At 44.9% G+C, this 24,619-nt stretch overlaps 1 protein-coding gene across 1 annotated transcript in view; it reads right to left on the bottom strand.

Annotated features, from left to right (window-relative positions):
• Positions 1–2,703: 2,703 nt before the first annotated feature.
• cacna1da (calcium channel, voltage-dependent, L type, alpha 1D subunit, a) overlaps positions 2,704–24,619 on the bottom strand; it is an 87,813-nt gene continuing 65,897 nt past the window's right edge. The window contains exons 30-49 of the mRNA XM_056302150.1: positions 21,777–21,860; positions 21,181–21,192; positions 17,492–17,524; positions 16,143–16,271; positions 15,971–16,036; positions 15,783–15,874; positions 14,361–14,520; positions 13,716–13,843; positions 13,501–13,597; positions 13,179–13,281; positions 12,916–13,017; positions 10,892–11,025; positions 8,164–8,280; positions 7,302–7,687; positions 6,584–6,610; positions 5,278–5,406; positions 5,008–5,147; positions 3,853–3,959; positions 3,254–3,571; positions 2,704–3,009 (exon numbers count right to left, since the gene is read on the bottom strand). Of these exons, the coding sequence (XP_056158125.1) occupies positions 2,704–3,009; positions 3,254–3,571; positions 3,853–3,959; positions 5,008–5,147; positions 5,278–5,406; positions 6,584–6,610; positions 7,302–7,687; positions 8,164–8,280; positions 10,892–11,025; positions 12,916–13,017; positions 13,179–13,281; positions 13,501–13,597; positions 13,716–13,843; positions 14,361–14,520; positions 15,783–15,874; positions 15,971–16,036; positions 16,143–16,271; positions 17,492–17,524; positions 21,181–21,192; positions 21,777–21,860 (2,670 nt within the window). The remainder of the gene's footprint in view (positions 3,010–3,253; positions 3,572–3,852; positions 3,960–5,007; positions 5,148–5,277; positions 5,407–6,583; positions 6,611–7,301; positions 7,688–8,163; positions 8,281–10,891; positions 11,026–12,915; positions 13,018–13,178; positions 13,282–13,500; positions 13,598–13,715; positions 13,844–14,360; positions 14,521–15,782; positions 15,875–15,970; positions 16,037–16,142; positions 16,272–17,491; positions 17,525–21,180; positions 21,193–21,776; positions 21,861–24,619) is intronic.

Below are 24,619 nucleotides of genomic sequence, written 5' to 3'. Positions count from 1 at the left end.
TACTCTCAGTCCCAGCATTGTAAGGTGAGGTGTAAATGACGAATAGAGTTCACTAAACCGTACACACAGTCACAAAAAGTACAAAATTGTCTCACCTTAATACACAAATTTGTTTAGAAAAAGGAGAAACAAAAAGCACTATACAATTACTTGTGCAAAGACAAACAGCTATGTGCTAATATTTAAATACCATTGGTATATAGACTGAACCAAAACCTTTCTTTTTCTTTTTCTATTTCAGGAATCCCTGACATGAGGTAAAAGTAAGTTGTTTTTATCTTTAGTTTAACACAACTAATGAAATTTTTTTTTTTCTTTTTTTTGTCTTTTTTTTTTTTTTTTTTTACAAAATAATGCATATCTGCAGTTCGTCAGTACTGTAATTGCTACGAATAGTACAATGTGCATGTTGGGTGCATTGTTCCTTTTATATGACAGTCATCAACAAAAGGACAAGAACACGTTTTGTTTTTGTTTTTTGTTGTTTTTTGTTTTTTACTCAGAAACAAGTCAAAGAGCCCTTTCAATGTGCACACAAAGTGGAAAACCTACATTTTTTTCGTGACAGTATTCGGTTGAATTGGAGTACGGCACGCGCTCGACTACGAATCAAAAACACTCATGTCGTCATCATCATCTGTGCTAATTCACTCTCCCCACGGTATTGCCTGAAAAAGCCTTCTCCCACACGCCTGTCCAGCATCGTTATCGTGGTAGATGAGCATGTGACGGTCTTTAACAACAACAAAAAAAGTTGTCACCTTGTGTTCCCCCTTATCGCGGGCCCCATGATTCGTTCACCGTTCCAACACCCTTGATTCAAATATACCGAAGGAGGAAAAGTAAGCGGAAGAACGAATTGACCGGTTTTAAGGGGCGGATTCACTCTGTAAGGTTCTCACTAGGAAATTTAAAGGTGGGTCGAGTGACGCTTCGACGAAACAGACACGTTTGGACGCTGATATGTTGTCCCCGATACTCGCGGAGGTAAAGTGTACGCAGGAGTAAAACAGGCTGAGAGAGATTAGGGGGGTGGGAGGTGGGGTGAGGAGTGGGGGGGGGGTTAATATTGCTTCGCCTCTCTCCAGCTGGGACACACGTGCTTGCGAGCGTTACCCGCTGTCTTTTTTTTTTTTGCCACGAACGCACAAACATCGCCCGAGCCCGGACGGCCCGCGGACGTGTGCGCGTGCTTCTTCTGCGAGCCCTCATTAGCAACACGAAGGCCAAGCTGTGATTAGGAAGATTCAGTACAAAGGTTTTTAATGGAGCCGAACCACCGCCGACACGAGAGCGTGTCCAGGGGAGGGGGGATCCCGGCACGAGCAATGAGATATCGATCCGTCCCTGTAAATAGCATCTATCGTTTCTCTTTCTTTTCAGCGGCAAAAGGCATTTCAGAAGGGGGCTGATAAAACCTAGGGTTTTACTTTGAGACCAACTAATAAAAGCAGCTTTGTTACAGTAATGCACTACGCATTTCCTCTTATTTGTGCATGCCCTGCACAAAATATGCAAACAACGCGGTCCTGACTCCTGCATAAAAGCTCCGCACGTGGGCCCAGGTCACGTACCTTTCACAAACGCTCCTTCATAAAGGGGCTCGACTTTATGCAACTAGTGTCGGTATGGTGAAATAACACGTTTACGCCGATGCTCATGAAACAAGGACATTTGCATATTTTGTGCAGTCGTGTGTGTGTGTAGCATTACTTCTTTAAAATGCTGTTTTCACAGGCAAACTAACGGGTGCATATCAGCAACAAAAAAAATAAATGAAAGGCAAATACATTTCAGAATATTGTACCTAATAAAATAACACTTCTGCTTTCGTAGCATAAGAGGAGTCACAAGGGTCCATATTGCTGATCTTTTAAATGGTACATAATTACAAAATATAGAGTATCTCTTTACAAAGATTTCTTTTTGTTATATGATACAATTAATTTACAGCATACCAACTATGAAATATTAATCAGGCTACTTGAAAATGTAAAATAACCTGCCTGCTAGTGCATTTATCACAAATGCTTTTTGTCTCTTTAAAAGTGTATCTCAAGTTGAATGATGCTATAAGTAGGACAGATATTTCCTGCATAATATGGTACAACTCTACTGGTGCTCTTCTCGTTTCGACTCATCTATAGTAGCCTTTTAGATGGTCTGATCTAACAACAAAGGGATCAAGTTATTCTAATGACTAAGGGAAGAGATATGCCTTTCTACCCTTTCTACGCTTGCATTGAAAACTTGCATGATATGCCAAACCTTAATAAAGTGACTGAGGTAATGACATCTTACATCTGATTGTCATCACCCTAAGAGACCCGCTCTCCAGTATCTCGCACTTTTTGCCGATGGGTCCATCAACTCTACTGACAGCGATACCCTCGGCTTTTATCGGCCGCAGGTGGAACCTGTGTGTGGCCTCCAGGTCATGGCCTTTGACAGTAGAGTATGGACAGTCCCCAGTACGCAGCAGGAATGGTCTCTGGCTCTGCGCCTTAACCTCCTATGCTGGCATGTGGAGAGTTGGAAAGTGGACGGGACTATTTTTGTCTCTCTTCTAGGTGCCTTTTCTCTTCAATGTAAAAGGCACTTCTTTTGGTCAGAGCCAATAGATGCATTTTTTCTTTTAAATTTTTTTTTTCTCCAACGGTGGTCAAAAAAAAGGTTCTAGTTTGCTGAGTTCTCCAGCCACTGCTATAAAGTGGTGATGCATATCATCTCGTCCGCCAGGTCCTCCTCATAGGAAGCTCTGAGCTCTGTCTCGGGCTCCTCGTCACTGTAACTGGCTGCAGTGTCCTGCAGTTCATAGTCCCTCGCGCTCAGGATGGGAAACACGTTGACCCCATTGATGCCCGGGGCCACCCCGCCGTTCAGTAGATGGCTGGCTGCACTCTCCATCTCATCTATTGTCATCTCACAGGCATCTGCTATCTCATGCTTTGTGGCAGCGACAAATTTGGGGTCCTTGGCATATCTCCCAAGCCCTTCCGATATCAAAACCTGCTCAACAATAACAAGAGAAAAAAGAAAAAGATATGATCATAGGAGTTGTGTGAGCACACTCTGGCAAATCAGTGCAACAAATCTAAAGTGATACTATTATCTGCTAAACTTCCCTTAAGCTCCAGAAAATGATTAACGCCTATTTGATTACTACTTACAACTAAGAAATTCTGCATGTAGGGATCTGATCATCTAGCCAAGATCATCTGTGACCTCTCTCTCTGCCCACCCTCAGACTCACCGCTTCCACTAAGCTGGTGGCACTACCTCGCTTCTGGTGGTACTGGTTGCAGTACTCCGGGGGTACCTGCAGGTGGACTGGCGAGTAGGTCCTCTGTGAGTACTCAGGATCATCTGTGTACCAGGAGCTCTTGCGTACAGATACCTGGCTGCTAGCAGCGCTCTCCCTGTGCGGGTGGTCCACGCGGATCAGAGGGGTGTAGTACGGTGACTGCTCTTTACTGGCTGGTGTAGCAGGTGGTGTTGCCCAGGAGCGGGTGGAGCGGGTTGGGGAGAGGCGGTGGGCTCTGCTGGAGTCCAGGCCTGCTACAGCCATAACCTGACAGAGTAGGAGTCAGTCAGTCCTAAATAAAGCCGTTACACACGCAGCCGCCTGCGATGCGGCTGCGGCGGTTTAGAATTGTAGTGGCAGGGACAAACTCTATGAGCAACTGAGCAAAGCAACTGTTTCTGTTGTACTCCATTTTTTTCCCCATCTTCCCCATGTTTCGACAGCCAACATTTTCTTCCGGGTTTACTGGTATTTACATTGGACGGGGTTCAAAATGTGACACAAAGCGCTGGCATCAGTGGTTGAATATGCCAATGTGAACGAGTTACCTGATGCTGCATGAGGTGCAGCGGTAGAGCCGTGCGCTGATGTGGAAGCTCGTCCTGGCTGCTCTGCCTGCGCAGACACTCAAAGTTGAAGGATGGCCTCCGGTGACCTGGACAAGTGCCAAGGAGTGAAAAACCTCATACGGGGAACTTTGCATGCATGGGGACCATAAACAAACATAGATATAAACAAGACCGGCCACTTCCTTGGGACAACTGAATTGAGTACAAATCGGCTGTGTGGAAAACGGTGAGGGTGTATATTATTGGTTGAGAATAGCACATTGGCTACCTTGATAGCACTGCTGGCAAAGAATTAGTTTACCAAGTACACCTACACTGTACTGAATGCAGCAACAGTAAAAGATGTACCAAAATGAATGAGCTGAACAGGACGGCAAAGCTTTTTCGTTTTATTTTGGCAGCACAAGACACAGGGATTCACCTGTAGTGACAGACGCATTATGCCATCATGCTGGTTCACTGTTTTGTTTTTGTTTTTTTAAGGAATGTGCTGTCTGTGGGCTACAACATCTGGGTTGCTCCAAGACCCTCAAAACAGGCTGCATTGCAAACCTAACAAACGATTATCCAGTGCAAATATGGGAGTCGGTGACCCTGGTTATATAGAATGAAGTGGTCTGGATCTTTATTCATAGAGGTGTGCGTGAACTTGACCGTGTTTAACACTAAAATGAGGGCTGACGACCTCTTCGCCAACACTGTGCCAGACCTGTCAATCCGTGCTGTGATAAACAGTATGTGAAGGCCTACAAGTGGTTTCACTGTCTGTAGCATCACTGCTCCCTGGCTAATCAACTCCGCCTGCTTCTAGCTTACACAAATATTCACTTCAAGCATCAGAAACAGTGTTGTTTTTTTTACAGTAGTTACGCAATCCATCACAAGATTTTCTTTTTGTATTGCAATTTTGCATGTGCACATTTCACAGTAAATAAATCCCCATCTGCAGAAAGTAAGATGCATTTGAAAAAAGGCAAGCATGGGGGAAGCTTCTTAAGACCATTTGACGAGAAAAAGAATCCCCAGTCCACCTTAAAAGCTAAGGTTTGAATGTAAGGTCATGAATCTAGGTTACATTCTGGAAAGTCAAACCCTACGGTTCCTTTATGGCAAACGTCAGTGACATGGAAATACCTTGAGGTGTGGCAGGAAGCAGCCGCCTCTTCGGTGATCTCCGTGAATCACGGTAGAGAGGCTGCTCGTCATCATCATAGTAACTGTCGGGGTGATGGTAACCTTTGGGGGTCTCGTACTCTGTGTCACTGTTCTGATACCTGTTGACATAGTGCCTATAAAACTTCCTGGGAGGCAACGATCACAACAAGAGCAAGCTAACCAAACCTTTCTTTGTCCTCAGAGTATTTGGGAGAGTGTATGGAACAAGGCAATGTAATCGAGCAGTACCTGTCCCCGGACAGCATGCTGTCATCTTCATAAAACTCCTCCCCGCTGTAGTATTCTCCAGAGTAGCGGTCCTCATCAAAATCCTCCTCCCTGCGGATGGTGGGGTGATGGCCATCCCCTCCACGGGACCTGGTGGAAGGTGGGGGCACAGGGGTGAGAGAATGCAGGTTGTGCCTCCGCAGGGGATCATCGGAACAGGGCCATGCACCGCCATGCAGACGCAAGCCTCTGGGGAGCAGCGATGCAACCGAACACCTTCATTTACTGAATCTCCACTGTGTAACCAAGGCAACAGGCAGAAGATTCAAGCTTTGCATTCTGAAAAGCATCATTCAGTGTTTCATTTGGAAACAGCTCAAAGAGGAAATCTGTGAAAGCCATTTGTTTTGATAACTTCAGTCAAATCAGCATCAACAACAACCCCTTGGTTGTCAGGAACTGTGGACTGGTAGGTGTAAGGGATATACACTATCCATCCATCCATCCATCCATCATCTGAACCGCTTATCCTGCTCTCAGGGTCGTGGGGATGCTGGAGCCTATTCCAGCAGTCATTGGGCGGCAGGCGGGGAGACACCTTGGACAGGCCACACACACACACACACACACACACACACACACACACACACACACACACACACACCTAGGGACAATTTAGTACGGCCGATTCACCTGACCTACATGTCTTTGGACTGTGGGAGGAAACCGGAGCACCCGGAGGAAACCCACGCAGACACGGGGAGAACATGCAAACTCCACACAGAGGACGACCCAGGACGACCCCCAAGGTTGGACTACCCCGGGACTTGAACCCAGGACATTCTTGCTGTGAGGAGACCGCGCTAACCACTGCGCCACCGTGCCGCCGGGGTATAGAAAAATAAAAAATAAAAACGGGGGCTTCCTTCAAAACAGGATTTCATAAAATACGGTCATCCGTTTCATTGGATCCGCGTTGTCTTTCAAAGCAAGCACTTCTTTTTGTGGCGCTATCATTTGTCGACACATGCATAAAGCACAACGGTTCGAAGTAGCATGCTGGCCACTCACATGTAACATTCCCCTCACTTTAAATCAATGACACAACAGTGTGAAAATCGAGGTCAGCAGGAGGGAATATGCCAGCACAGGACTGGTCAGCATTTTGTATGTGGCATTTACTGTGCAGGGATGCAATCATTCACCGATTCAAAACCAAGTCAAACTGAATAGAATAAATGTGTAAGTAAAAAAAAACAAAAAAAAAACAGTCCGCCTTCTGCCGTGGAGACATACTGCTGGAGCCATACCTATTGAGATAACATACCTAACATAGGTCTCATAGTAGCGCCTTCTGTCCAAGACAGCAGTTGGATTGTTGAGGGAAAGCATTTTGGTTAGGCGGGAGAGAGGGAGGAGAGAGCAAAGAGAAAGATGTAGGGGAGCAGTGACGTATGTATCATACAGTATATGAAACATATACAGCATTCTCACATATAAGCATGAGGAGGAAAGAGTATGAGGGAAAATGTAGATCCAGTTGTTGGCTAACAACACCATTCCCACCTCAGATGAAAGGAAACACACTTACTTTCCCTGTCATGACGTGACAGAAATGAAATTGTCCCCCAAACTTATTAGTAACAGAACAAGTAGAGGTCCAATACTGGGACGTAATAAAGAACAAATGGTATGGGAAGACATGCATGCAACTGGGTATTATAAGACTTATGAAATAAAGTGTCTTTCTGTCCATTAGGGACTGAAGGGTTAATACTGCAGGTCTGTGAGGTCTGATCAGGAGAAACTAGTTCCTGCCTGTGCAGAAAACCACCTATGAATGATAGTCATGTCTACAGGTCCTGTGAGAACAGCACACTTCGAGGTTTGTATGCACACTGAAGGGTTCAGTCACTCATACACCACGAGATACCTGAATGCATGGCCATGAAAACCTACACCTGCACGCTCTTGTTCACAAATGCAAATCACACTTGCAAAAACTTCAGCAGAGATGAGATAGCTGATGGTCAGAGTGTGGTTACCTCTGCCCCTGGGGGGTCCGGGGCTTGTCATAGTCATAGTAGGAGCTGCGGTGTCCGGGGTAGCCGTTGGGAGGTGCATGCTCATAGTAGCGATGGTGTCCCCCATTGGGCAGGCTGGATACGTTGGCGTTATTGAGGTTGATGTTGGTGGACTTTGGCGACTTGCCATAGGAGTTGTGGTGGCGATGGTGATGGTGGTGGTGGTGGCGGGCGTTGGGGTTGGACATTGCGTTGGCTCGACACAGGCGCCCCACCGGCTGCTCCATGTGGGCATAGTGCGGGGGTGGCTGCACCTGAAGAGGCCGCTGCGTGGCATTGGTCTGGTGGCCGTTGGAGCGCCGGTGGCCCCCGTTCAAGATGTGGTTGCCGAACAGCCCGCCGTTACGCTGTAAAAGAACGCTCAAGGTCAAAACGTCAAGGCCTTCTTCATTTGCTATCATGGACAGCACATGCTATTGATGTTAAGTCTGAAGGCTGATTTTGTTTTCAGAAACCGCATGGGAAAACAATGGGTTTAGAAGCTGGTTTCATGACTAATGGCACATATGAGCAAAATGAATGCTTTGTAGTTTGTCTGAACTCAAAATGGTGGAAAAACAAAATGAATCAAAAAAAAAAATCCATTCATTTTTATTCATTTGAAACCAATACATTTACTGCAGCCTGAAAGCGGCACTGTTTCTCCATATTTCCCCCATTAAGACCGGGATGTCAAGTAGATGGATGGTGCTCTTTATGTTTGCATTACTCTGGAAAGGTGTGACTGAGTAATCTCAGGCAGAGGATAATTATACAGTCATGATCATTAGCTCTAGACCAAAGACATTTACCCCTGTGAGGCAGGTAAAATTAAATCCGTTACCCTATAAATTTCCTCGTCCTCCTCTGGAATAAAGTCTACTAGTTCGTCATCCTGCAGATCACATGATATTGCTCGGCGAATTTCGGGCCCAATATCATGAAGCGTGCGAAGGCCAGCCTGTAACCATGACAATAACAGGGCTAAGGGCTAGGGCTGGAAACCTCATCCGAGCCATGAGACTCCTTACAGTACCAAATGTAATATCATGCAGTCACAGCCACTCACACCGGGCATACACACCGCTCTGATATATGCAACACCTGACATGAACAATGTGCAACATGACAACATTGAGAGACAGACAAATGTGCTCTCCTGAACCTTAACTGTCCTGCTATTGTCAGTGTGTGTGAGTGTGTTTGGTTGATGTTACAGTCTTGCACGCAGCTGTGCTGTGTCTAAAGTGCGTTGATAAATGCAGACCCCCCCCTTTCCTTTGTGTGTAGATTTTAACAAAATTACTGAGAAATACATGGAAAGATATCAAAATAACCAAACTACAGCCTGGTCTAGAAAAAAACTTAGAATGTGACTCAAACTGTTCATCGGCCTACAACAGTGGTCTTCAATCTGAGTCTCGGGGATCGGCAGTGCTGTTGGTTTTCTATTCTGCCTGGTAGTTGATGACATTTACCTGTTGTTCCAGGTCTGAAACCAGAGCTACGTAAAGAGTTAACCCCAGACCGCTTTAATGAGTTTGCTGACATCTACAGGTTAAAAACCATGTAAAGGTTAAAAACATAGCTGGCTGATCTTGGTCACTCTGTGATGTTAGCATAGCAGGGTAAACATAGCTGCAGATAACAACATTAATAATGGCTCTGCTTGACTCAGGTGTAGCAGCACATCCATCAGTAATGACAGACAGAACCAAGAACTGTCAGTAGTATTGTCAGTGCTGTTTCTTGGACACACCTGCATCCAACAGATCCATTATTAATGTTTTTAGCTGCAGCTGTGTTTATTCTGCTATGCTAACATCAAGGCGTTTCAGGACCAGAAGAAACACAGTGAGGTGGGGAGTGGCATTTTTGAGGGTCTTCTGTCAAAATTGCTCACTATTCCAGAGTTGCCTACCACAGCTTTCGGTCTGCACGAAAGGTACGCCACTGACAATGGCCACTAGTTGCGCTTAAGAAAGATCCATCCATCCATCCATTATCCGAACCGCTTATCCTGCTTTAAAGGTCACAGGGATGCTGGAGCCTATCCCAGCAGTCATTGGGCGGCAGGCAGGGAGACACCCTGGACAGGCCGCCAGGCCATCCCACAGGGCCGACACACACACACACACACACACACACACACACACACACACACACACACACACACACACACACACACACACACATTCATACCTAGGGGCAATTTAGTACGGCCGATTCACCTGACCTATACATGTCTTTGGACTGTGGGAAGAAACCGAAGCACCCGGAGGAAACCCACGCAGACACAGGGAGAACATGGAAACTCCACACAGAGGACCACCCGGGACGAGCCCCCCAAAGTTGGACTACTCCGGGGCTTGAGCCCAGGACCTTCTTGCTGTGAGGCAACCACGCTAACCACTGCGTCAATGTGCCGCCCGCTTAGGAAACAGTGAGTGTGAAATGAATGAGGGTAAAATGGTGAATTTAACAAAATCGCAACCATTCGCAGTTTTAGGGAACTATCTTTCTGCATTTGCTAATTTTTATAAAGACTGTGCCCATACTATATTGAGATGCACCAACTGCAACTGACATATGACTTGTAGTTTTGGAAAATGAAGGTTTATTTTTTTATTCTACCAGTGACGTCACTGTGTTGAAATGTTGGTTTTTATTGCATCCTATTCAACAAATAGGCCTCTCAGCTTTGTTCAGCCTGACAGCTATCAGCCAAACAAAAAATTATCAGGTTGAGTCTCAACTGGTCTTACTGATTAAAGACGCTTATTTGTATTTGAACATAGCATTGTCCAGAACCTAAAAAAAGAAGCGAAAAATAAAGTATGATTTTAGCTATGTAGCTGTGTCTCCGCCCTCAGCCCTATCCCTCCCATTCATTTTAGATGCCGTTTGTACTTTTTTGTAGGGGGCACTCACAAATGAAGGAATAATGGAAGAGATTGCAGCTCTCATTCTTCATTAAAATCTCCCTGACTGGAGGCTGGAATACCTGACGCAACAACTGAATGTAATTAATTACTTGGACGGATATAAAACCAGCAGTGCTGGTGGTGTGATCCCAGGACCAGCTCTAAAACCACTAGACTACAATGACACGTGCAACTAAAGACAAATATAATGGTTATGAAACCAGGCTTGACATTATGAACTACACGTGCTAATGAGTGAGTTGTGACACATGAAAACTCCATGTGATGATGAAGATAATGAACAGCAGTGGAGACACTTAACATCGACATATGACGTATTGGCACGCTTGACACACACGAGTAAGATCACGCACACTCATTAAAATATGCAGCGCAGGAACAAAATAATACTGACGGCAACATCTCTGACCATGAATGACCTGCTGAATCGTAAACCGCAACATTAGCATACTTGACGACTCTGAAATGAAACCCACCAAGAACCCCTCTGTTCCACACGCGACTCCACGCATCCAGCTCACCTATCTATTTCCCTCACATTCATGCACACACGTCCATATACTGCACACACACACACACACACACACACAAACACACACACACACACACACACAGTGTGAAGCTCACCTGCAGAGCGACGGCTGTGTTGTTTTGGGAGGGGTGCGCACCCACCAGGCCTTCCTCTTTACGTTTCTTGAATTTCCTAAAGTAGTCCTGTATCAGGAAGGTGGCATAGAACTTCCCCACGGTTACCTCATCATCTGAGTGAACAGACCACACAAATGCTTCCTGTGTCAGCAGGCCACCACACAGCACGCTGGGACAGAGAGCCTGTTCCCCCTTAACCACCTCCCCACCCCCACCCCACCACGTCTTCGACACACTGAGGCTCCGCTGACAGGCGACTCACGTCTCTCACAGCAAACGCAATGCACTCATCAGTACAGAGCAAACTGTTTTAAATCCAAATAACACACATCCATCTTTAGGGCAAACGTAGTAATACCTCAAGCAAAACCGTCTGAAACCTTTCTGTGTAAGTCAAAGTGAAAAGACAACCAACTTTACAGACTTGTGTCTCCAGTTACTCATGGTGTAACCCGATCATGTAGATCTCCAAATTCTGTTACATTGTGACCCGTTTCTGAACAGCATCGTTACTGCAGCTCCCCACTGCCCCCCAGTGGTGGGCAAATGTAAATGGGGAAGAAAAGGCACACAACGGGTCAGGCTGTCTTTTAGACCCATGGCTCAAACTATTGATAAGTTTCAATCTGTCATTAAACAATTTTTTAACAAATAAATTTTTCAATCTAATCTACAGTTGTATTATTACTATTGGGATGAGGTTCTATAACAAAAATATTTAACATTTAGAAAAGACTTAAAAGTGAGTTACTGCTGTTTTGTTATCCGAGTCGATGTGCATCAGTTTCAAGTAAAGTCACCCGATTACATATTTATATATTTTGTTGCTGGTAGAAAGGCGTGTTTGGCCAGACTCTCTCTGAGAACTATTATCCGAGGGAGCCATTTACTTTACTCTACTACTTACTTTACTCTACTACTTACTTTACTACTTCAGCACATGCAAGCAAGCAGATCTGAGCATACATTTATCTATGATTTCAGTTTGTGCTTATGTGTGTGTATTATGTAATGTATGTGAGACAGTGACCATTTACACAACAACCTAATACTGCGGGCATGTGTTTGCATGTACAGTGTGTATTTTGAATCTAATTTATTTATGTACATATATATATAAATATATTTTTTGCAAGAGTGCGTGCGTGAGAATCATTCTGAAGCAGGGGTCTGAGTCACTTTGGACAAGCACGCTGGGGACAGAGATCGGAGAGAGAGGTAACACTAGTTCCATGCCACCACCCTAAAACAGAACTGCTTCAGAATATTCTGAAGTATTTGAGAGTTTTGGATACACAGATATACAGTATCAGGAAAGAGAAGCTGTGGAAGCTCAAGCAGTGAAAAAGGACAGATTAAAACAACAGAGAAAAAGAGCGAGAGACAGAGAAAGAGGGATAGAGGGACAAAAAGGAAAGGAGATTAAAAGCAGAGTGGGACAGAGATGTAGAAAGAAGGAGTGAGAGAAAGATAGACAGAGGAGTGAAAGGCAGGCAGACAGACATACAGAGAGCTGGAGTTGAAGAGAAAAACAGATAGTGTGATTAGTGAGAGAGACAGATCATGCACTTGCACAGTGCACACACACACAGCCATGCAAGCCCAAAGCCCAGCAGACAGTCAGTGGTCTCCACCAGCATCCAGGGCAGGAGGGAGGAGTGTGGATGAAACACACATGGATACAGAACAGGCTGCTGGGGAGAATCCAGGAGAACATGAGCAGAGCGGAAAACAGCAGGACACACATCGGTGTGTGGGGGTCAGGGTGTGTGCACCGGGTCTACATCTGTGCTTGAGTTGTTAGCTAATTTTTATTTGGCAGTGTATTCATGAAAAGGCAGTGTCTTGTTTACCTGACATTTATATATATATATAAATATGAATCAGGTGTGTCATGTCGTGCTTATTCAGTTAGGTTTGTGTGGATGTGTGTGAACGTGTGAAGAGGGGCTTTGAGGCATATGGGGTTGTCGCCATGAGACACTGATGGCACTTCCACTAACCACCAGCAGGGGGAACCACTTGATCCAGCAGTTTCATGCTGGTCCTCTTCCAGATTTTCTTGATGACCGCCCGAAGCTCCTCGTTGGCCTGCTCTAGATTACCTGCAACGTAAGGGGGGGGGGGCTCCCTGAGTAACTAGCATACCTCTTTTATAGCACGAAACAACTCACATACGCTTGTTTTTATAGACTGCGGGGTAGGAACAATGGACAACATGCTTGGTGCACCAATGCAATGTGGAGTACTTGTGATTGTGTCATACCATCTGTTTTGATCTTCAGGGCCGTGCGCACCAACGCGAACAGAGTGGCGTTGAACATGACCGTGCCGTCACTGTTCAGAGGCATGTTCATGGCAACCAGTCTCTGAAAGAAGAGGGGTATTCACAAGCTGTTACAATGGTAAAGCTGGCCAGGCAAATAATCATGTCTATATCATGTGTCTAAGACAAGACGGAAAGAGAAAAGAAGAGAGGAGTGGGGAGGAGAGGAGCAGATGAGAGAGAAGAGAAGAGAAGAGAAGAGAAGAGAAGAGAAGAGAAGAGAAGAGAAGAGAAGAGAAGAAAAGAAAAGAGAAGAGAAAACCTTGCAGGCCACTCTATGAGGGCAAAGTTTGCCGAAGCCGAGAGGAGGTTGAATGCGGCGGAGCAGGGTCACAACATCTAGATGTTTAATCCTCCCCCTGTATCAGAAATGGGTAGTGTGGAGAAGGTCATTTATCAATTTATTTATTCGAAAAAGGGTACAGAATTGTACACAACTACAAATGTGAAACCCTGATGACATGATAAAGTGCATACTTTGCCTCTGGGTCATACTCTGACCAGATTCTCTTGAATTCATCTAAGTGGTGTGGACCAAGAATAGACCAGTCACGTGTTAGATAGTCAAAATTGTCCATGATGACGGCCACAAACAAATTGATAATCTGGAAAAACACAAAGAATGTCATTCATTGTGAGTATGTTGCTGCCGTGCCCATTTATATCTGTATTTCTGTGGAAACAAAGTACTAAAGGATTGCGTGTATGATAGCATATCAAGATTGTTCAATGCCCTATGGTGCATTCCCTGTACTGCAAGCTACAGTTAGCAGGTTAAAAATTACTCTAAAACTCACATGGAAAGCACATTATCACACAAATCTTTACCAGACAACATAGTAAATTGTGAGCCAAGATTTCCTCCAACTTTTCACAGTTCCTATTACTTTTACTACAGATCAATACACAACAGATGGGATTAGTGGCCAAATGTTTTCTCAGGCTCGGTAAATGAAGCAGTTTAATGGTATAGCTGTCCCCAGAGGGTACTGAGAAGTGAAGTGTCGTACACTTGATTGTCACAAATTTGCTTATCGATGTTAACATCACCTTGGTAAAAACATGCTGGAGAACAAGTGCAGGCAATGACGCTATGTCACTTAAGTATGTTGCATACTGTACCAGGAAGGCGCAAAGCATGTAGAAGCTGATGAAGTAGATGATGGCAAATCCACTTCCACAAGTCATCTCCTCTCCAGGGCTGTAGTCTGATTCTGGGTCACACAGTTTCCCTGGCATACATGCCAACATGATCTCTTGCCACGCCTCACCAGTGGCACACCTATGGCAGGATGAGTTAAAGTGTAACTTCCCCCCCAGATCTGAGCCTAAATCCACCTGCTGCGTAATTTTGAAAAATGCTAAGAAGTGGGCAAGGGGCTGAGAAGGGTGATGGGGAGGGGCTGAGGGAGGGGGTGGGTGGGGGCGTGGATGTATGAGGCAGGAGTAGCTGGGGAGATCTGCGAGAAGGGCCTGGCTCGCGTCAAGAGTTGCCGCCGTATCCGGTCCCCTCCACCGGCACGGCATCAACCACCACCCCGCAAAGACACCCCGACTGCCATGACACAGATGCATTGCAGACAGAGGGGCGCCCCACGAGATGGGCTGTGCACCGTGCTTTCTGGTGGCGGAGACAGGTGGGTGACTCCTTCCCCAGCTGCAGTGCGAGCCCAGCTCCGCTTTGCACCCCAGCCTGACTGAGCCAGTTGTCTGTGGTACTTCTGGTGCGTCAAAAGCACAAGTCTGAACCACAGTGCAAATTGAAAATAATGATAAGATCACATTTTTATTTATTTATTCGGATCCCCCCCCCCCCATTTTCTCCCCAATTGTACTTGGCCAATTACCCCACTCTTCCGAGCTGTCCCGGTCGCTTCACCACACCCTCTGCCAATCCGGAGAGAGCTGCAGACTACCACGTCTCCTCTGATACATGTGGAGTCGCCAGCGCCTTCTTTTCACCTGACAGTGAGGAGTTTCGCCAGGGGGACATAGTGTGTGGGAGGATCACGCTATTTCCCCTCAGTTCCCCGTCCCCCCCGAAAAGGTGGGGAGGGAGAAATATGGCCGTACATATTAAAAATAGGTCAGTTCCAAGATATTATGACCTTAAATAGAGAATTTAAACTATCTTAACTGGATGGTGATACGACAATATTTCTGTTTAATAGACATGAGGTGACTAAAGCAGTTAGATGTACTGAGGAATTTTTTGCTGTGTCAGGTTTGAAAACGATTTTTTTTGTTTTTTGTTTTTTTTTTAATTGCATGACGTGGATAAGTCCCAACTGGTCAACTCTTCTTAGTCAGCAAGGTTCAGGGCTGATTTAAAACAGTAGATTGTGTGTTGAGCCATTTTAAACCCATGTAATGCCAATTTTTATAGATTTGGTAAGAAATGTCCTGTTAAGTTTAGTTCGAAAAACACATTTAAAAGCGTTCAGTACCTCAGACCTGACAGTCCAGAAACAATCTCTTCAATCTAGACTCAACAGACAGTGAAACACTACATTAATTTCCTCTGACCCCTAAACCCCCACAGACCTGAAGAGAAGCAGCACAGCCTGAGGAAAGGTCTGGAAGTTGTTGTTTCTGTTGATGTGAGTGCCATCCACCATGGCAATTTTACCAAACACCTGAAAGAGGAATATTGTCCAGATGGATGAACCTGCAACAGCTACCAAGGTAAGAGTGAGTGGAGAAACATTTTCTAAAAAGGATTGTTTACTGACCTGCATGCCAATAACAGCATAGATGAAAAACAGCATGGCTATCAGAAGGGCAACATAAGGTAGGGCCTAGGGACAAAACAGAGAAATTAAGATAGCTAAAGATTCAGATGAATGCATTAGTGACTTCAATGTTACCTTAAGTAAATGATCTGTCAATAGTGTCAGACCCCACCTGGAAGGATTTGATAAATGTCCATAGCAAGGTGCGAATGCCCTCCCCTCTGCTGAGCAGCTTGACCAATCGCATCACTCGAAACAGACGAAAGAACGTGATGGAGATGCGAGCACTGTCCTCAGTGTTCTGTCAGGAAAGAGTGCAGAGTCAGAGACAGGAAGAACAGTAAGGTGTATACTGCCCACAGAGTACCTAGCAGTGCTTTAATGGATGGGAGTCTAAGTTCAGACCAGATTGCAACAAATCATATGGTCTGCAAAACCAGTACCACATTTTCACTTCTTTGTTAGGGGCTAGAACAAACTTAGTTATGGATTTTAAGTACACTTTGTTTACTTGCCAAGTGGCATCCATGATTTTCTGGCTAAGGTTCAAAGCACAGTAATTCTCTACCACAGTGGCTCTAAATCAGGTCCTCAGGTAAAATCAGCACAGCTGGTTTTCTATTCTGCCAGGTATCTCATAACATTCACTTTTTGTTCCAGGTCTAAAACCTTCCTGACTAATTGGCTGGAATAACTGGAACAACAGCTGAGTGTAATGACCTGCCAGGCAGTATAGATAACATGTAACATGTAGCACTGTTGGTACCCAAGGACCTGGTTGTGAACCACTGCTCTACAGCGCATACATGGGCCTTGATTTAAGATTCAAATCAAGAGTGAGATCAGTCATTCATGCAGTGCAGATTCAGCAACTATGTTTCTGTGGGCCTGTGTCTAAAGCACTGCCAGGAGCCCTGCCACTATACAGACCTATAGGGGAGGAAGCAAGGAGGCAAGCATGCTGGAAAAAACCTTGCCATACTTGACAGGACACATCTGCACAAGCATGGCACCCTCAGTCCAGAGTCACTGCATGCGGAGTCACAGTGGGACCAACCCTAAAAGGTCAGCCAGGAGGTTCATAGGTCAAAGCTGGGTGACCTGATCCCAGGGGTCATCCATGGGTCCCTGCCCCACGCAAGGGTGGTGGCAGAGACCATGTAGCGGTGTCAACAGTACAAACGTGAGGAGCACGCCAAGGCCACTCCAACCCAACAGGACACACACCGTCACGTTTGAGTGACACATTCTCCTTAGAAATAACTTCTAAACAGTAAGGAAAATGAACAGCAAATTCTTGAGGATATATGAAAAACAAACAAACGAACAAACACCTGAAAATGAATGTTGAAAATCAAAATACATAGAATGGAAACCTTGCCATGAAGACTGAAATGAAACTGAACTAAGCAATATACTTGATCACAGACAGTGTTGTCGAAAAGAGAAAAATAAGAAAGAAAGGAATGCGGATCTAAAGATGGGCATGGCCCTGAGGGGGGGGGGGGCGGAGCATCTTACCCCCAGCTCATCCACCTGAGGAATCTCCGTTGGCTTTAAAATCAAAGACCTGTATTAATGACTCATACAACGTTACCACAACCCACACGTCTCCCACATGTCGGGTCAAACACACATTTCAAGAGGCTTCATCAGACTATACCAGGACACGCCATTCAAGACTGAAGACAGAACTAAGTCACTAGGCTCATCACAGATAGCGTCAAGCTGACAGGACAACACTATGTAGCATTGCACTAGGACATCAAAGACAGACATTCATCAACAGCCTGAGTACACTTAGAATAAGGACAGACAGAAGACTTCTTGATGCTTTACACATTTAAGACTGCCACAAAACAGCTTAACAAAATGTTTAACAAAATTCCTACGTGGGAACTTACAATTGCATATAAGACTGACAAACAACATGGAATTTACTTAATAACTAATCGACATTTAAGACTGAGACACAACTTTATCGCTCCCCCATGTAATGGCTGACATGACTGATTTTAATGGCTCATATCACATGTTTGAAGTGATTGGGGCTCTAATGGCATTTTTAATGAAAGCTAATGGATCAACATAAACAATGAATTCATGTCATGGTCAAAGCGCTGTAATAATGCTAGTTATTGGCACACAGCCCAGCTGTGCAGCTCATCCTTTAATTCTCCGCTGCTTCACTATATAGGCCGAAGATACATCAACTTATGGCTACTAACATAGATTGTGCAGATTTATCGATCATTTTTGCCTCACAACAAATGACTGTACAACCATGGATAGACCACAAGTCCTGATGAGGAATCGCCAACAAGATAAGGAAAATCTCACTCTTTTGAGTTGCAGTGAATATATTTATGTGTTTAAAAGTCGGGTTTGTCAGTGGCTGAAAACAGTACATGCTTGTTTACCAAATGAGATAATCGTAATAAAGGCACGTAAACTACCCTGACTCTTGCATAGATTCTCACTCACACACAATTACCATTTGATTTGATGAAATTGATAGAAAATATGAATGACGCCCTGACATTATGTCGTAATTATGGTTTCCAGGTAAGATACTATAAACACAGAGTATTTATGTCGTCAATATAATATCCATCACAGCGAAGGACGTGTTGAACGTGCATTGTAAAGATGTATGATTTCACAGCAAAAGTGCAAGATCAACTCCACAGTGAATGTGTAGCTTGTTTGTCAGCGGAGGGCAAGAGCACGGAAAACTGAGAGGTACTCCAGACAGATATGGCTTCATACAAATCACTGCTTACGGTATTTCACACACTGTCATTATGAAGGGCAGAATGAGCAGAAATAATAGAATGTAGAATCAGCTTGAGGAGGTTCTTTAGGGTAAACCCTGGCCACAGCACTGATGGAGCATGCGTCGAGCATTGCCAAGTTGCGGACAAGCACTGCACACACACACATACACACACACGCGCGCAAGACAGTTCAATGAGAGGGGAGTCGTGGTGAACTGAACGTCGCAGCAACCCAATGCATGCCGACAGTGCCCTGCTACAAAGCTGCCACAGGCAGGTGCTCTTTCAGTCCAATGCAAAATAAAAAGATGAATGATCGAAGGAAAGAGAAGAAGAGCAAGAGACGGATACAGGAACCAAGATTAAAATGTAAAACAGGAATAGACTGAGATACACTGAACGAGGAAAAAACAAACCCAAGAGAGATATAAGTGGAGAAAGGGTGAAAAAGAAAAAGAAACGATAAGGTATTGCAGAACCGGTCATGCACCTGACTGGAGTCTACACACCTCTACACATGAGCTCCATTTTGAGCTTTAAGAGCTCACTACAGGAAGACAGAACAGAGCACAAAGACAATCACTCACAGGGACACAAACACAAGAACATCAAAGAACCTCAGACTCAGCTCCACTAAAGCACCACCAGCGGGGATGATACTGACATCACTGACCAACATGATCCCTTTACAGTATCATCCCTGCCACTGACGGCGTTTAAGTTTACAGAATATTACCCCTTAACCACATTGTGAATGAATAGGTTCCCTGCTTCTTTTAGCTCAAGACCTTATAATCAAAACCCTGGTCATTTTTAATGAAGCTAACGCTGATAAATGTGTGATTGTCAACCTGCTTCGGTTTTACGTCTCTTGATTGGCTCAGCATAAACTATTGCTAATATCTCACATCAAGTGCATGCTAATCCGCAGCGGGCTGCACAACTTTAAGGAATGTAAAAAAAACAAAAAAAACAAAAACAAGAAAAGGACCATTTTGAGTTGTTTCCAATACACAAATGGTTAGTACCCATCAGAGACTACATCTGTCCTCAATGTTGTGTAGGCTGGACATGTCCAAGCTCTGAGCTCCAGGGCCATTCTGTCTGGAGGTTAAAGGTCAAGCAGTGTGTCAAAGAGAGACGACAAACTTCACAAAAGTATTGGGGGGTGGGGAGACTGACCGGAGGAGAATGGAACGGGTGGCCAAGCGCCATCTGTGAGAGGCGGGGGACATGTAATTGTTAATGGGCGAGGCGAGCACCTGACACTTCAATGCATGCGGTTGGAAAGGTGATCAGGTGACAAACCAAACCATCATGCAACACATGAATAAAATGGGTTATCTAGGCAAGCATTCGGCAAGAAATATATATATATATATATATATATATATATATATATATATATATATATATATATATATATATATCGCAGCCCAGTTATGGAAGTAAATCGAATAACATGATAATATCTGATGGACTTGTTTTACGCCTTTGGCAAAAAGAGGACCAGCCGCATGCGATGACAGCAAACCAAGAAACAACAGTCATGGGTGGGTGAGGTGTGCCTCACAAGAGCCACTTTGAGGAGGTCTTGTGAAATCAACATCACGTCATCGTAAAACATTCAGCCGCAACATACACAGTCACACTCACATATCCCTACACATTCATGCAAGCACTCACACACACACACACACACACACACACACACACACACACACACACACACACACACACACACACACGTAGTGTGGACTGTTATATTATAGTTTTCAGGGAGGATTAATTCAGGACCTATTCATGTAGACTCATGCACAGACACACATTTTGGAGCACAAACAGAGAAAACACTGAAATGTGGTAACTCCAGAAAAACAGCACTGCAGCTCAGAAACTAGATCACGCAGAAAGGCTGGGGGGGGGGGGGGCGGCTGAGCAGTGAGACTCTCTGCTACACTGCACCTACAATCTGCACCATCATCACCACCACCACGACTACCCCTTCGGGAAACGTGGTGAAACACTGCTCTCTCAGCCGCACTATGTCAATAGGTCACCACAGAGCTCGGCGCAGCGGAGCAGATTGTATACCTTCGCTCTTTGTTTTGAGGTGTTATTTGTACAAAACACAATCCACCCAGGCCACATGGTAGTAGAGAGAAGAGTATTACTAGTCATCCACCTTTTTATCGACTCTTGACATGAATTTCTGAAAACCACCAACTGATTTGATCAATGCCAAAATAACGTCCTGATTAAAGTTCAGTCCATGTAAAAATGACACATTTTTTTTTCTGCCCAAGTCAATAAAACATTAGATGACTAATTTGGTTCCCATTTGCTTATCAACTGTAAAAGGGGTCCCCAAAGATAAAGTTGTTATCAAAACAGATTACACATAGAAGACATTTGAGTCGTTGTCATACTTGCCTCTACAAGTTTCTACGGAAACAAAATGGACAAGAGTGAGAATTAGACAACCAGTCGAGACATAGCAACACATCAAAACTGCTCTAACCCAAGTGCTTTGGTTCCCAAAGACATGCCCAGAGCCATGTCTTTAGGAACCCATTTTCACCATCACATCAGAACTCAAACGAGTGACATGTTGTTGAGAAACAGTACATCATTCACAGTTAGACAGAAGCTGTAACGTCCCTGCAAGAGAGGCTATTGTGTTAACACACCAGTCAGACCACTTTGAACAACACCACTGTACACAGACACAGGTAAAACCGAAGCTTTGCAGTAAAAGCCAATGACATTCAACTTGACTTGGCAAACTACACCTGTGTTTCCGCTGTAGTGAGTTTTACTGTGTGAGATGTCACGTGAAGGGTCAGCAGGGTGATGACATCCTGAGGGGGGCGTTGCAACATATCGGATGAGGGTGCTAATTTGAAACCCCCTCAACCATGAAAGAGACAGATTGCTGCCTGAATACAGCGAGGCGTGCCGTGAGCAGCCATATGGCTTTTATTGTAATGCTTCAGTTCCACATGGGAGGCAGAAAGAGGGATACTTACATTCACTTCAGTGATAGCGATATCGACGACACTACCAACAACAATTAAGGCATCAAATGTGTTCCAAGCGTCAGTGAAATAGTGCTGTTAACGCAAGCCACATGTAAGGGTAACGATGGGAATGAGAGGGAGTGTTGACAAAGAGACACACAGAGAGACAGAGAGAGACACACACACAGAGAAAGAGCAAGAGAGACACAGAGAGAGAGAAAGAGAGACACAGAGAGAAAGCAAGAGAGACAGAGGGAGAGAGAGAGCAAGACAGACAGACAGAGAGAACGAGAGAGACAGAACAAGAGAAAGAGCAAAAGAGACAGAGAGCAAGAGAGCAAGAGAGACGGAGAGAGAGAGAGAGACAGAGAGAGAGAGCGAGAGAGAGCAAGAGAGAGCGAGAGAGCAAGAGAGACACAGAGCGAGAGAGAGTGAGAGAGAGCGAGAGAGCAAGAGAGACAGAGAGAGAGAGTGAGAGAGAGACACAGAGAGAGAGAGAGAGAGAGCGAGAGAGAGAGTGAGAGCAAGAAAATAAAACAGACCACCAGGGAAGAGGAAAAAAATAAAGAGAACAAGAGAAAAAGCATAGAGGTTTGATGGAATGGCAGGATCGGGGAGGGCAAAGAAGGGAAATAAAGAGAAGATCATTAGATTGCAAGAGATCAGAGAGATTATCAAGCAGCACACAAGCTGTAGGGGGCGTTTGAGTCCTGCTGGGGGAAACGTGTCACATCACCCCAAGGTGTCCAGAACACAAAGAGAGAGAGAGGTCAGAGAGATCAGAGAGGTCAGAGGTACTGGTCTGGGACTACTTACATCGATCTCACTGAGTACAATGTCTACTATGCTCCCAATCACAACCAGGGCGTCGAACACATTCCAGGCATCACCAAAATACCCCTGAGTGAGGTTGGGCAAGCGGGCAGGGTGGATGTAGAAATGAAACAGAACTATCAGTGTTCACAACGACCTTCTCGCCTCCTTCTGCTGGTAATGAGGGAGCACACTGAAACCTGTGGCGACTAGCTTAGCTGAGGAGCTCAAGATAAGTGGTCTTTATTTTTGTGTGGCTGAGCCTTGAGGTTTTACAAAACAATAAATCCACACAAGAGTTACATGTTAAAGTCGGACCAAAATTTAAACACTAATATTTTCCGAGATCGCTCATTACTTTAGTTGTCATGCATTTCGTGCTGTCTATTTCTACTGAAAATAGAAAAACAAGTATGAAAGGTAGAATTCAGTTTTTATATTCATCTGCTTTTAAGAGCTCCCCAATTAGTTAAAACTTTCCTCAGATCACATGCTCATTTGCATACAGCTAATCATCAAATCATGAAGCCCTGCCCACCCTTACTGCCAATTTTGGTTTGTGACTGTCAAAGGCCAGCTAATTAACTAGTTGGATTAGACTACCCCCTCGCAGGTCTTAAGACAACTGAGAATGGTTAAGATAAAGGTGTAAAAAACACAATACTAGTCATTTACCATTAACAATTTTTTTTTTGCTGAATGTCTAATAATGCCATAATTGAGGTTTTTAGACATCAAAAGTTAAATCTGATCACTGATTTTTGGTCCAACTTTAAGATCAACACCTTCAGGGGTGTCACGATTCTCCAAATACACGATTCGATTTGACTTCTGATATTAAGGTCATGATTCGATTCAATTCGATTTAAACTTTTTTTTAGCGCTGACGGCAATGCCATTGTTAGACTATCGAATCTTGATTTGTGAAGATCAACAGATCACTGGTTTTATGCCCTGACAACCGTCATTTACATTTTCAAATTCTTCTAAAGATGGGCTACAGGGCATCTGGGTAGCGTGGCGGTCTATTCCGTTGCCTACCAACACGGGGATCGCCGGTTCGAATCCCCGTGTTACCTCCGGTTTGGTTGGGTGTCCCTACAGACACAATTGGCTGTGTCTGCGGGTGGGAAGCCGGCTGTGGGTATGTGTCCTGGTCGCTGCACTAGCGCCTCCTCTGGTTGGTCGGGGCACCTGTTCGGGGGGCGGGGGGGACTGGGGGGAATAGTGTGATCTCCCATGTGCAACGTCCCCCTGGTGAAACTCCTCACTGTCAGGTGAAAAGAAGCGGCGACTCCACATGTATCGGAGGAGGCATGTGGTAGTCTGCAGCCCTCCCCGGATCGGCAGAGGAAGTGGAGCAGAGACCAGGACGGCTTGGAAGACTGGGGTAATTGGCCAAATTCAATTGGTGAGAAAAATATGGGCCACATGGTATCAAGTGTGATATAACAACCATATTTTTGGGGGAATGTACCACACTAAGGCTAGTGTGGTTAAATTTAAATAATGTATTTAAAATGTAATAACAGTACCGCCGTTCTTGCAACCCGCTCATCATGTGGCTGGGAGGTTCGTATCCCAGACTCACCGTAACCGGTCACGGCCAGAGTGTCCACGGGGTAAGGCGTTCATTAGGCCACCCTTACCCGAGGGATAGTGGGTGTAGATCGGTGTAGTGTTCGGGAACCCGTCGTTCTCCAGCGACTCCTCTGGCCTATCCGGGTGCCTGCAGTCAAGCAACCGAAAGCATTCTACCTACGTCTCCTTCGCGGCCTGAAGGTAATGCAATCCATGAGAGGCTTCAGCGTGTAAAATAGCGAGAGCAGCCGAAACCAGTTTGAAGGAAGCTGGTGTTACGACTATCTCCTTCCTGTGGAAACGTGAGTCAAGGGAGTTATTCGACAAGAGTTCCGGCCATATGCCATTGGGTTTATCGGGAGTTATAAGGGGAAAAACTATAAAAAATTTTTTTTTAAATGTAATAACAAAAACTTATTTCACCAATCAGTTGGGAACGAAGTAGTTTTTCTGTCCTT

The sequence above is a fragment of the Lampris incognitus genome, chromosome 2 (genome assembly GCF_029633865.1).
Source record: "Lampris incognitus isolate fLamInc1 chromosome 2, fLamInc1.hap2, whole genome shotgun sequence".
In the NCBI taxonomy this organism is placed as follows: Eukaryota; Metazoa; Chordata; class Actinopteri; order Lampriformes; family Lampridae; genus Lampris; species Lampris incognitus.
The sequence above is the reverse complement of the archived record's forward strand: the minus strand, read 5'-3'. Positions and strand labels throughout refer to the sequence as shown.